This window comes from Cucurbita maxima, unplaced genomic scaffold (assembly GCF_002738345.1).
Source record: "Cucurbita maxima cultivar Rimu unplaced genomic scaffold, Cmax_1.0 Cma_Scf00010, whole genome shotgun sequence".
NCBI lineage: Eukaryota > Viridiplantae > Streptophyta > Magnoliopsida > Cucurbitales > Cucurbitaceae > Cucurbita > Cucurbita maxima.
Window position 1 is genome coordinate 3,780,972 of NW_019272026.1, and position 11,634 is coordinate 3,792,605.

Genomic DNA, 11,634 nt, shown 5'->3' on the forward strand with positions numbered 1-11,634 from the left:
ATGGTATCCATCTTTATTGGTGAATCGCGACATCGAGAAGGTTCATAATTATTTTTTTTTTAGAAAAATATCAACTGGCTACATCATAAGGGGATTTCTAGCCAATCTAACCAATAAGAAATTCATATAGTAAGGAATAGGGATAACAATATAATTTGGATTGGATTATATCCCTCAGAAATATCACTTCTTTGATTGCTACAAGGTGGAACCAACTGATCAATCCCTACAAAGAAAAAAAAAAACTACATATTCGTCTTCTGATAGTGTGTGAGAAAGGGAGGCACTATTCTTTGAATGGAGAAGATAATTACTACAATAAACAGTCCAAATGCAAAATTTCTTCCATAAAGAAGATTGTGTAATACAAGAACTCTTAGTTAAAATACCAACCATTATAAAGGATAATAACCTCATTTGGCCTTCCCTTTCTTTGATGATCCCTTCTTCAGCGGCTTCTTCTGAAGTTTCTTATTTGGTTTCAACTTGCTCGATGTTGATGATGAAGGCTTTCTATCATCATGTTTGCGCCTCTTTTCTCTTTTCACATTGTACATGTTCACAGCCTATACTCAGGATAATTAGTAAAGACCATTAGACAAAATGTCCAACCATGGAGCAACGAAGAAAGATGTCAGTTGCTGAAACCAAAACAAAGAAAAGTATGATATAACGACCTTATTGATGTTTAGTATCTCATGTGAATTCTTAGATATTAGACGGTTCAGGACTTTCTCAGTTTGCTCCCTTTCTCGAGAGCCAACGCCCGTTCCTTCCACAACGGGTAAAAACTGCGTGTAAACAAAGAACAAAATAATTAACTTTATGATAGGCATATAATATGCCCGAGCATGGCAAGGAGAAGGATTGTCTAGTTAACCTTGCGATATTTTCCTTCATGCTTTGGAGGCTTTTCTCCAGGCAACTTCTTGTCGAATTTTCCACCGCTAGCTGTTGCGGTTGCAGCCATTCCAGCCACGTTTCCAAGCTCATCTTTTGTAATTTTCTTTGTTGTAGCTTGCGTCCCGGTTATGGGCAGAGCCGTTGCAGCTAGTTGAACGTGGCTGCATCAGTTTAATCAACTTAGCTTATATATAACAGAAAACTGATGAAAATCAAAAGACAGATTTAAGACATTAAGATATTGTTGGAAACGAAAGGCACAAATCAATGGGTTTAACAGGTACAAAGTGGTCAAATGCTCCACCTTCCTACCCAAAGTACAAACAGATGGGACAATATCGAAGAAGTTTAAATACCCAAACATACGCAATAGTATGATTGTGAGAAGATATAATCTAATTACTTGATCAACACCCAACAACTGTGATAAGAGGGTAAAACCTTGGCAAAGCACCAACTTTTGCAGCTTGTTTCAGATTCTGTAAGCGATTATTTTCTTGCTTTTCAACTCGTTTCCTCTTATTTTCTTGCCTCTTAGCAAAGGGATCCACTCCCGGCTCTGCAAATGCAAAAAAGCATGATACTTAATGGGCATTTTGATATCTATATTAGTTGAGAGTGGAAAGGGCAAGTATCAATATTCAAATTCTCTCTGTCGAAGTTATTATGTTCAGAAATTTGACATCAAGAAATAAAATAAAAAGACATACAATTAACAAAAGGAAAAGTAGTCCATCTTAAAATGCAAGGTTATATTAAATAATACCATCTGTCATCTTGGCCTCAATGATGGGTATGTTCTCCTCATCATTTGCACGATCATAACCATGGCGACGCTTCCATGTTTGAGTTTGTTCATCATACAGAATCTTATCTTTTTTCCTGTTTTTTATACCTGCAAAAGTCACAAAGTACTAAAATTAAATTCCACCCCAGAAACTCCCAATCCCAAAAGTCTATTGTTCGGTAGGATTATGCCTCTCATTCTTCTTGTTATTTGTTTCTTTTCTTCTTTATCAATTTTTTCCTTTACAGCAAGTCAGACTTTCAGCTCAATTCAATTCAATCCACACAATTGAAGGATTGGAAACATGAATCTTTTAATACAATACCAAAACAGCACAAAACAGGATCAAAGCATAAAAAAAACGTCCAACCTCGTTTTTTAGCAAAAAGTTCCCATTTTGTAGGAGCCTTAGGCTTTGGAAGCTGGAAAGAAAGAAAGATATCACCTCAACCAAAATGTAAACATCCATAGTTTAAAAGCAAAAACGAGACGATAAACGAAAAGATCAAATATTCATGGGCTTACAGGCTTCTCCCTGGGCAATTTCGTTTTAGGTTGAGACAACTTCACTAGAGGACCATCTCTATCTTCAGTTGAAGGCAGGATGAAAAGTTCGTTAGCAATAGCTTGAACTAGCTCTGTACCCTTCTGTAGACATTCATTCACTAGCTCCTCCCTGTAAGTATAGAAATAACCAAGCAAAAATAGTAAAGATTCTCTTCAAATATATATGTTCATGCCAATGTGTTTAAATAGTATACAGATTGAAAACAACCAAAACCCTCAAAACACCAAAGTTTTTTCTAATTATCGTATTCTTTTCAATAACATGCTTTAAGAAATTAACCAAACAAACAGTATTCCAAGGCTGAGAAATCATAGTTCCTCAAAGCCAAAATCCGGTTCAAAGATGTCAATCAAAGGAAACGAAAGAGCAGAACCAATAACTAAAAGAAAACCCGCATCGAATTCAGAGATAGAAAGTTCCAAAAAATACGAACTTAGACCGTGTAGCAACAACAGGTGGTGTAAACGTGGTTTGCATAACAGATTTGACGTAGGGAGAAGAGGCAAACCTGGTGGGCGGCGGAGAGGTGAAATGGTGGTGAGGATCGAACGCCATTAGATGACCAATGTCGACCTGAACTTCCTGCGGCGTCTCCATCACCGGCCGATTCAAGAGACTTCTCAGGCGAAAGAGCAAATACCAAATTCAGGGTTTAGGAGTGGGACAAGAGAAGTTGCTTCTCCACGAAACGACGCCGTTATATCATCTTCGTTTTCTTCGCACAGTTAACCCTAGTTGTTCTCACGGCCATGCGGGCCCACAAACACCAATTATTTATTTATTTTTCTTTTTTTATTATTATAACATTATAATTTATAAATAAAAATAAAAAATCTTCCATGGTAGATATTATGCCTTAAATTAACTCCTCAATGATTTATTAAATTATTATTCGTATAATTAAATTTATATTAAAACACTAAATTTTTAGCATGAAAAAATTCATTAATAATAAGCTTAAATTTTTATAATATAATAATTTAATCTTTGTATTTATAAATACATTTGATATCTAATTATCAATGGCAATAAGTATTAAGTTTTAACTAAATGATCATAAATTTTAAAATATAAATTCTAAATTATTATATTTAAAATTTATAATCTAAATTATTATTAATTATTAGTTTAGAAGTGATTTTTTTTTTTTTTTTTTTTTTTTTTCGAACTCAAAAGTTTTAAGGGGAAGTGGGCTTGACCTGAATATTTTCCCTATACGTACCCGCCTCGGGACTCAAAGCCACCGTCTTGGTTTTCGATTCCAATTCTCTGGACACTCAATCAGGGCTTGTTCATGCATAAATTGTAGAGGCAATTCGGCATCGTCTCCTTCAGATCCATCGGTAAGCCCAACTTCAATTCTCCTCGTTCTTTTTTTTTTTTTTTTTTGCTTTTTTGATTCAATTTGCATCGAAACAGTGTATAATTTCTCATCGGCTTCCTCCATTTCTTAATCCCAATTTTCTATATTCGTTAAATCTAAGTGCGAAATTGAATTGGTCTGTGGCGGTGTTGTTAGTGTCAAGTTTATTAACTGCCTCCTTGTTTTTGCCCCAACTAAAATCCCTATGTTGTTTTGGTAGAGGGTTTTTGCGGTAATTGGGATGGATGGGAATAAGGATGATGCTTTGAAATGCTTGAGAATTGGAAAGGAGGCGTTGGAAGCTGGGAATTTGGTTCGAGCCCTAAAATTTGTGAACAAAGCTCGTCGTCTTGATCCGACGCTTCCCGTCGACGACCTCTTACCGGAACTTAAAAACGTTTCTGGTGATCAGTTGGGTGGTGATGCGTGTGATGCCGGCCATGGGCCATCTGGGTCCCCTTCGTCCAAGTCCCCTGAACAACAACCATCTGTTCGTCGTAGAGTTCCGGCATCTGGTTCTTCTGAATCTTCAACGTCTGCGACTTATACTGAGGAGAATGTAGAGATTGTAAGGCAGATCAAGAAGAAGAAGGATTACTACGAGATTTTGGGATTGGAGAAGAGTTGCTCTATTGAGGATGTTCGGAAGTCGTATAGAAAGCTGTCTTTGAAGGTCCATCCAGATAAGAACAATGCTCCTGGTGCTGAAGAAGCGTTTAAGGCGGTATCCAAGGCCTTTCAGTGTCTAAGTAACGAGGAGAGTAGAAAAACGTATGATCTTGTTGGGTCCGAGGAAGAAGTCTATGAGAGACGGACCGCAAGACATGGTGGTAATGGATTTAATGGGTTTTACGAAGGTGATGTTGATGCAGATGAGATATTTAGAAACTTCTTCTTTGGTGGAATGCCACCGACAACTACTCATTTCCGTAGTTTCAATTTTGGCCCTGGAATGGCTCCTAGAACAGGTGATCAGGGTTCAGGTGGTGGCCTTCGGACACTGATTCAATTGCTTCCTGTGCTGGTGATATTGCTTTTGAATTTCATGCCATCCTCAGAGCCTATCTATGCCCTTTCCCGTTCATATCCTTATGAACACCGATTTACAACTCAGAAGGGTGTCAATTATTATGTGAAATCAAAAAACTTCGAACAGGAGTTTCCACCTAATAGTCGGGATCGTCTGGTTCTTGACCAAAGGGTAGATAGGGAGTATTTCAATATTCTTGCACAGAATTGTCGACTCGAGATGCAACGACGCCAGTGGGGATTCATTCGTGAAACTCCGCATTGTGATATGTTGAATAAGTTTCAATCAGCGGCTTAATGAAGGTCCATTTCAACTCTCTCTCTCTCTCTCTGTTATCATTTTGGCAGTTTTGAATTATGTGCATAGTTTAGCAGCATGATTGGGTGTATTAGTTCCTCCCAAACAATAAGAAGTATAGAGGAAAGTTGTTGGTCTCGAAAATGAGCTTATACATTTTCTTACATTTTAATGAATGAATGAAGGAAGAAGGAAAGTTGCGTTTCTTATTTATTACCCACAATCTGTATCAATGCTGTAGATTGTCGTGCGTTCAGACTATGCCCCTTGATATTCTTTTATTTTGCCAATATTTGCTCTCTAACAGAACATAATCCTAAAAGATATTACAAAGTCATTAGATTTTTGTAAAAGTCAGTTGTGGTCGAAGAAGCATTAGCTTTCTCCATGCATGGTGGCAGACTGGTGAATCAAACTGGTTTGACATTTCAAATCAATGGTATTTTGTGAGATCCCACGTTGATTGTCGAGGGGAACGAGTGTCAGCGAGGGCGTTGGGCCTCGAAGGGGGGTGGATTGTGAGATCTCACATTTGTTGGAGAAGGGAACGAAGCATTCTTTAAAAGGGTGTGAAAAAGTCTCTCTAGCAGACGTGTTCTAAATCCTTGAGGGGAAGCCCAGAGGTGAAAGCCCAAAGAGAACAATGTCTTTAACTGTGCTCATGTTTTTTTTTTATCTCAATGAATCTTTCTACCTGTACATGGTCAAGTTTCCCGAAGTCTAGCTCCGATTGCATTAAGCCAGTGAATTTGTCCTCCTTTTTACTAAAACCACACAAATAGCCATTTGAGTCTTTTTTGCCAGAATGCCCCAATTTTGGCCAGTTGACCTTTGAGGTTGCTAGTTTGGGCTTGTCACGGGTACTCATTTCCTCATGAAAAAAGGGATGAAAGGAATCCTTTTTTTGAAAGGTTCATCCCCTAATGAAATTCTTCCTCATCCATGCTTCTCCTGTAGAGAATTTTCACTTGCCTCTGTCATTATTCAATCATCTTACAACTCTAACCAAAAACGTTTGCTAACAACCTAGGATGTAACGTAGGAAACAAATTAAGCAAGCAAGAAGAGGGGCTATAGACGTCCGTGAGCCAAAATATAAAACCCATCACCTGTATTGCACGAAGAGAGGGGCTATAGACGTCAGTGATCCGAAAATATCACTCAGCTGAGAAAGAGAGAGAGATGGGAGGGGCCTGCAGATTGTGGCAAAGAATGAGACTGTAGACTGAGAATGAGCTAGAATTCAAATGATTGATATTTGAAGTTTTTTTTAGTGCCCACTTTCAGTTTATTACTTACCTCGGTTCTTGTACCTTTGAATCTTAGATGCACTTACTAGTTATTCATGACAAATATTCATTCATAAATTTTCATTTAGAAATCATAGCTTTCATGTACACTGCAATGACACAACGTGACATTGTCTGTTTGGACTTAGTTCCTCTGGAAATATGGAATTGCATCTCATTGTTTTTGGTACCGATAACTCTACCTGTTCGCATGCTAAGCATTCATGCCTTTACCTCTCTTCTATAACTGATAGAACCCATACAACAAGAATAGAATAATATTGAAATCTAAAAGATATAAGAACAACAATATAACTCCGAGTATTGGAACTTGGAACCTCCCAAGTCTAAACCAACTAAATAAGTGCTTACTCCATCCTTTCTCCCTCCCTCTATTTTGTTTCAACAAATCTCCACGAACAACTTTCGTATGTGACTACTAGTATTCAATGACTATAACAGCCAAAGCTCACTGGTAGCAAATCTTGTCCTCTTTGAACTTTCCCTTTTAAGACTTCCCCTCAAGGTTTTTAAAAAAATGTCGGGGTGAGGTTTCCACACCCCCATAAAGAATACTTCGTTTTCCTCTCCAACTGATGATGTAGGATCTCACAATAACATTCCTAGCGATATCATCCTTCATAGTTCTCTGCTTTTGCTCACGCAATTAGATTACAACAATTCTCAGTTGGGTGTAAAGCCTCTATGTTAATCACACATATTTGGAACTTGTTTCGCAGGTCCTGTTTTCTCGTGTGGCAGACGAATTCCTAGGATGTTTGCACGAGCCTGAAGCGGGAGTCAAATAGTTACCCCAGATCTGAGGTCGCTCTTTATCTTCTATTCTGAATGCTTCGCTTGTAAATCTCATATTCTCACCACCATCTTAGGTTCTAGCATATTTTCCCAGCATTACAATAGATTTACTTGAGTAGATGCTGAATAATTTTAGAGCTTGAGCTTGGATGTACTGATTATATCCCTTTGCATTATCTGAACCAACGAACACTATTATGACTGCCTTTGTCACAGCTTGTATTTTGACATCATTTCATTATGTTTAATTAGAAAGAGTGGCCACATCTATTTGAGTTATCATTGGATCCAAGATTTGGATTGCAACCTTTCTTCATTCTTTAAAATCAAATCAACCTAAGATCATTCCTAGAGTTCTTATAGCATAGATATTGATCAAACACTCAATTTTTTTTTCCTTTTTTCTGGGTAAAAATTTTTACTTTCATTGAAACGGTTAAAATTAGTGGGTAAATTTAGTTCGAACTTAAACGTCGGAATTTTTTTAAAATCTAGAGTGAACAAAAAAAAAAATGTAATTTTTTCTTTTTAAAAAGTTTAAATAAAACTAATTAATTAATGTTAAGATTATTGAAAATGAGTAACAATTGTGTGAAATTTTGATTAAAAAGTTTTATAAAGAAAAATATTATACGTAAAAATTAAAACTTTTATATTCCCGAAATTGAAAGAAAATTTTAAATTGGCGATATGTGGTGATGCAGTTATTGTCGAGTCAGCTGAAATTGGCCACTTTACATTAGTTCTAAACGCGTCATTCCATTTAAATACCGGTCTCAATTTCCCAATATTTCTCCTTCCATCAGGAATTGCAATCCCTAGATTTCTCTATCCGGACCCATCCATGCGTCTACGTTGAGGGCACTTCTTGAATCGTCTTCTTCAGCACCATCTGTAAGTTCAAATCTTCAAACTAGATTCCTGTACTGATTGAATTTGAATCTGTAGATCAAATGTGTAATTTAATTGCCATATTCTCCTCCTGCAATTTCTCTACGCCAATCGCAATCCGTATAAGGTTTTGGTCGCACCGACGCTTTCTATTAGTTCCCGATAAGGAATGTAATCGTTTTCCCCCCCTTATTTATTTATTTTTTTCTTGAAGGGAATTGCGGATAGGTCCTTTGCGATTTTTGTGATGGACGGGAACAAAGACGATGCTTTGAAATGTTTGAAAATCGGAAAAGAATCTTTGGAAGCTGGGAATCGGACCCGTGCCTTGAAATTTGTGAATAAAGCTCGCCGTCTTGATCCGACGCTCTCCGTTGACGATCTCTTATCGGAAATTCAGAACGTTTCCGGTGAAGATTTGGGTGTTAATAGTGGAGAATCTGGGAATAGGTCGTCTGATACCTCTTCATCTAAGCCCTCGGATAAGCCTTCGATTCGCCGTAGGGTTCCGCCCTCGGGGTCTTCCGAATCTTCAACATCGGCCACTTACACAGAAGAGCAGATTGAGGTTGTGAGGAAAATTAAGAAGAAGAAGGATTATTACGAGATTTTGGGATTGGAGAAGAGTTGTAGTACTGAGGATATTCGAAAGGCATATAGAAAGCTATCTTTAAAGGTCCATCCAGATAAGAACAATGCTCCTGGAGCCGAAGAAGCGTTTAAGGCTGTATCAAAGGCGTTTCAGTGTCTGAGTAGCGAGGAGAGTCGGAAAAAGTATGATGTTGTTGGGTCTGATGAGCCAGTTTACGAGAGACAGACTACAAGACGTGGTGCAAATGGATTTAATGGGTTTTACGAAGCTGATATTGATGCAGATGAGATATTTAGAAACTTCTTCTTCGGTGGAATGGCACCTACAACCACACAGTTTCGTACTTTCAATTTTGGCCCTGGAATGGGACATAGAACAGCTGATCAGGGATCAGGTGGTGGCCTTCGGACTCTGATTCAATTGCTCCCTGTGCTGTTGATATTGCTTTTGAACTTCATGCCATCCTCAGAACCTATCTATGCTCTGTCCCGCTCCTATCCCTATGAATTCCAGTTCACCACTCAAAAGGGTGTCAATTATTATGTGAAATCAACAAAATTTGAGGAGAAGTATCCACCTGATAGCCCTGACCGCATGGCACTTGAGCGGCACATAGAGAGGGAGTACTTTAACATTCTTGCTCAGAATTGTCGTGTTGAGATGCAACGTCGGCAGTGGGGATTAATAAGGGAAACTCCATATTGTGATATGTTACAGAGGTTTCAGTCAGCTGCTTCGTGAATGAACGAAAGGTTCATTTCATCCCTCTGTTTATCCTTTATCAATCATAGATGTATAATCATTATTGCTCAAGATTGTTTACCAAGTTTTCTTTAATCGAATCGATTAACTTTTCTTGCCGGGGGGCCTCTCCATTTATTTGGATTTTGAAAGTCATATGCTTTTTGCAACATTATTCATTTCTTATGCTGATACTTGACCTGATAATTGATAAATGTATGTGGCTGGATATCTTTTCAATGGTTCAATTGGCATACATGGGGATAGAACTTTCTATATACCATGGTGGCAAACTGGTGAATTGAGCTGCGTTAATTATTTGGTTCGAATGTTATCCTTATGTTGTAGCCTTTTCTTTTATTGGGACTGAAACAAATGTTGTAGCCATGTCTTTAAGAACGGGCATAAACAACATGTGTATATTATAAGAACGGCATCATGAATGAGGTTGATGCATATGAATGGTAATTTGTTCCTTATTTCTTTTCAAGTCTTATTTGAAGAACACCTTTTGTTGAGCTGTTCTGCAGAGAAATGCTCTTTCATGATGAAAATGGGATTCCTCTGTTAACTTCAGATTTGAGATATATGTTCGTTGTTCTTATTCTGTGTAATTCAATTACGAGTATTAACAAATCTCCATTGGATGATACTTGTATAACACTCAAAATGTCTCTTTTTCTGCAGATCGCTTCTATTAAGCTGCAACTACTGCAAGGCGGGGTTGCTTTATCTGCAATTAACTCAACTAATGTGAAAAAAGTGAGCCTCTTATTTCAAATGTTTTGCTTCTCTTCTGCATCCGAAGTTACCATCAAATGTCCGTGTCTGGTAGCTAGCTTGCAGCAGATTAGGTGGTTGAGTAATATTGGGACCCCAAAGCTTAGATAGTGATAAAAGTCACAGTATCAATTAATACTAACGTGTGTTGTGGTGTTATTACTTTCTTTTTTACTGTCTCATGCTCTCTGTCATTCAATTTTCAGTATATTTGAGTGGTTCACATCGATTGTTTCATGGAAATTGTTGGAATAAAACTGAATAACTTCATTGAGTAATAATTTAAGTGGTAATTTTCTGATGTGTCATGTACAACCGTTTAATGCAAGGTAAGAGTTTGTTTGAATTCCAAGTGTTTAAAAGCAGTTTTAAGCCTTTAGAAAGATTCAAAATAGACTCTAGATAGTGATACAAACCAGTGTTCTATCCTTCCATTGGTATTACTTTGGATGGTTTACACCCATTGAGTAGGCCTTTCTAGTTTCTATATAGAGAACAATTGAGCACAACTTTAGCGTCGGATTAAGTTACAAGTTTAGCTTTTGAACGCCGTTGTTAGTACTTTTATGGGTCTAATTTGTATCTTAAAACTCAATTTTATATGTAAACCATTAATATTTTATTTTAAAATTATTTATATCTTTTAAAAATTTTGTTAATAACTTTAAACTTATTATCTTTTTCAAAAATATCTTTTAACGAAAAAACTAAAACTATTTGTCTACGCTATACTAATAAGTTGAGAAAGTTCGCAAGAATTAAAAATGATATTCCTTCGTCGTTCTTTTTGTAAGATTTTTGTATGAAAAAAAGACGGGTTTTTGAAAACAAAAAAAATTGAGTATTTGGATGTTGAAGTTTATTATATTTTTATGTTTAAAATTGAAAAAACGAAATGAGGAAAATTTTATATATTGAGGAAAAAAAAAAGGAAAGAATTAGATTAAAGAGTGTATTCGAGGGGGGAAAAGAAAAGAGAAGTAATAAGTCATAGTTTAAAATCAAACGGATTTTAAACTAAATTTGAATCCAATTAAGTTTAGGCAACGATTGTAACAGAAAACCCTAGTGTCTCTGTTGCTCTTCTAAAACCCTAATTCCAGAATCCTGCGTCTCTGCTTCCTCAATCTTCGTACGAACAATGGTACTCTCTCTCTCTCTCTCTCTCTCTCTCTCTCTCTCTCTCTGTTATTGAGTGATAACATGTAGTTTTGATTGATATCTAGTGTGAATTTTATGTATCTGTGTTGTAAACTTGTAGACTGCAGAGAAAGTGAACCCCAAAGCATACCCATTGGCCGACGCGCAACTTACAATTACCATTCTTGATCTTGTTCAACAAGCTGCTAACTACAAGCAAATCAAGAAGGGCGCCAATGAAGGTACCCTCTCTTCTTGTACCATTCTCTTGACACATTCTAGTGTTCACTATCACAAGGATGAGTTTTGTTTCTATTTTGTATGTTAAGTGGATTGATTTTTTGTTTTGTGTGACTTTACCAGCAACCAAGACGCTGAACAGGGGTATATCTGAGTTCGTTGTCATGGCCGCTGATACCGAGCCCCTTGAAATCCTC

At 37.1% G+C, this 11,634-nt stretch overlaps 4 protein-coding genes across 4 annotated transcripts in view; 3 read left to right on the forward strand and 1 right to left on the reverse strand.

Moving 5' to 3' along the window:
* Positions 1 to 153: 153 nt before the first annotated feature.
* Positions 154 to 2,952, reverse strand: LOC111485227 (ribosome biogenesis regulatory protein homolog). The gene is made up of 8 exons (XM_023132016.1): positions 2,767 to 2,952; positions 2,216 to 2,366; positions 2,061 to 2,112; positions 1,670 to 1,798; positions 1,345 to 1,462; positions 881 to 1,064; positions 678 to 791; positions 154 to 566 (listed from the first exon to the last, which is right to left on the reverse strand). Exons 1-8 carry the CDS (start codon positions 2,853 to 2,855, stop codon positions 414 to 416), a joined length of 990 nt encoding a protein of 329 aa, XP_022987784.1. The 5' UTR covers positions 2,856 to 2,952; the 3' UTR covers positions 154 to 413.
* Positions 2,953 to 3,437: 485 nt separating this feature from the next.
* Positions 3,438 to 7,332, forward strand: LOC111485216 (chaperone protein dnaJ 49-like). Its single transcript, XM_023131997.1, has 3 exons — positions 3,438 to 3,601; positions 3,842 to 4,953; positions 6,978 to 7,332. Exon 2 carries the CDS (start codon positions 3,863 to 3,865, stop codon positions 4,946 to 4,948), a length of 1,086 nt encoding a protein of 361 aa, XP_022987765.1. The 5' UTR covers positions 3,438 to 3,601; positions 3,842 to 3,862; the 3' UTR covers positions 4,949 to 4,953; positions 6,978 to 7,332.
* Positions 7,333 to 7,802: 470 nt separating this feature from the next.
* On the forward strand, positions 7,803 to 10,355 carry LOC111485217 (chaperone protein dnaJ 49-like). The gene is made up of 3 exons (XM_023131998.1): positions 7,803 to 7,947; positions 8,159 to 9,288; positions 9,965 to 10,355. Exon 2 carries the CDS (start codon positions 8,192 to 8,194, stop codon positions 9,275 to 9,277), a length of 1,086 nt encoding a protein of 361 aa, XP_022987766.1. The 5' UTR covers positions 7,803 to 7,947; positions 8,159 to 8,191; the 3' UTR covers positions 9,278 to 9,288; positions 9,965 to 10,355.
* Positions 10,356 to 11,083: 728 nt separating this feature from the next.
* Positions 11,084 to 11,634, forward strand: part of LOC111485307 (NHP2-like protein 1) — a 1,924-nt gene continuing 1,373 nt past the window's right edge. Inside the window, exons 1-3 of the mRNA XM_023132137.1 lie at positions 11,084 to 11,201; positions 11,319 to 11,439; positions 11,561 to 11,634. The exon at positions 11,561 to 11,634 is cut by the window's right edge and continues 30 nt beyond it. Of these exons, the coding sequence (XP_022987905.1) occupies positions 11,199 to 11,201; positions 11,319 to 11,439; positions 11,561 to 11,634 (198 nt within the window). The 5' untranslated portion in view covers positions 11,084 to 11,198. The remainder of the gene's footprint in view (positions 11,202 to 11,318; positions 11,440 to 11,560) is intronic.

Excerpts from the sequence above, each read along its gene's own strand:
- LOC111485227 (XM_023132016.1), bottom strand. The coding sequence starts at position 2,855 with ATGGAGACGCCGCAGGAAGTTCAGGTCGACATTGGTCATCTAATGGCG. Across the intron at positions 2,367-2,766 it reads ACCTCTCCGCCGCCCACCAG|GGAGGAGCTAGTGAATGAAT; the intron begins GTTTGCCTCTTC and ends CTATACTTACAG. Across the intron at positions 2,113-2,215 it reads AATTGCCCAGGGAGAAGCCT|CTTCCAAAGCCTAAGGCTCC; the intron begins GTAAGCCCATGA and ends CTTTCTTTCCAG.
- LOC111485216 (XM_023131997.1), top strand. The coding sequence starts at position 3,863 with ATGGATGGGAATAAGGATGATGCTTTGAAATGCTTGAGAATTGGAAAG.
- LOC111485217 (XM_023131998.1), top strand. The coding sequence starts at position 8,192 with ATGGACGGGAACAAAGACGATGCTTTGAAATGTTTGAAAATCGGAAAA.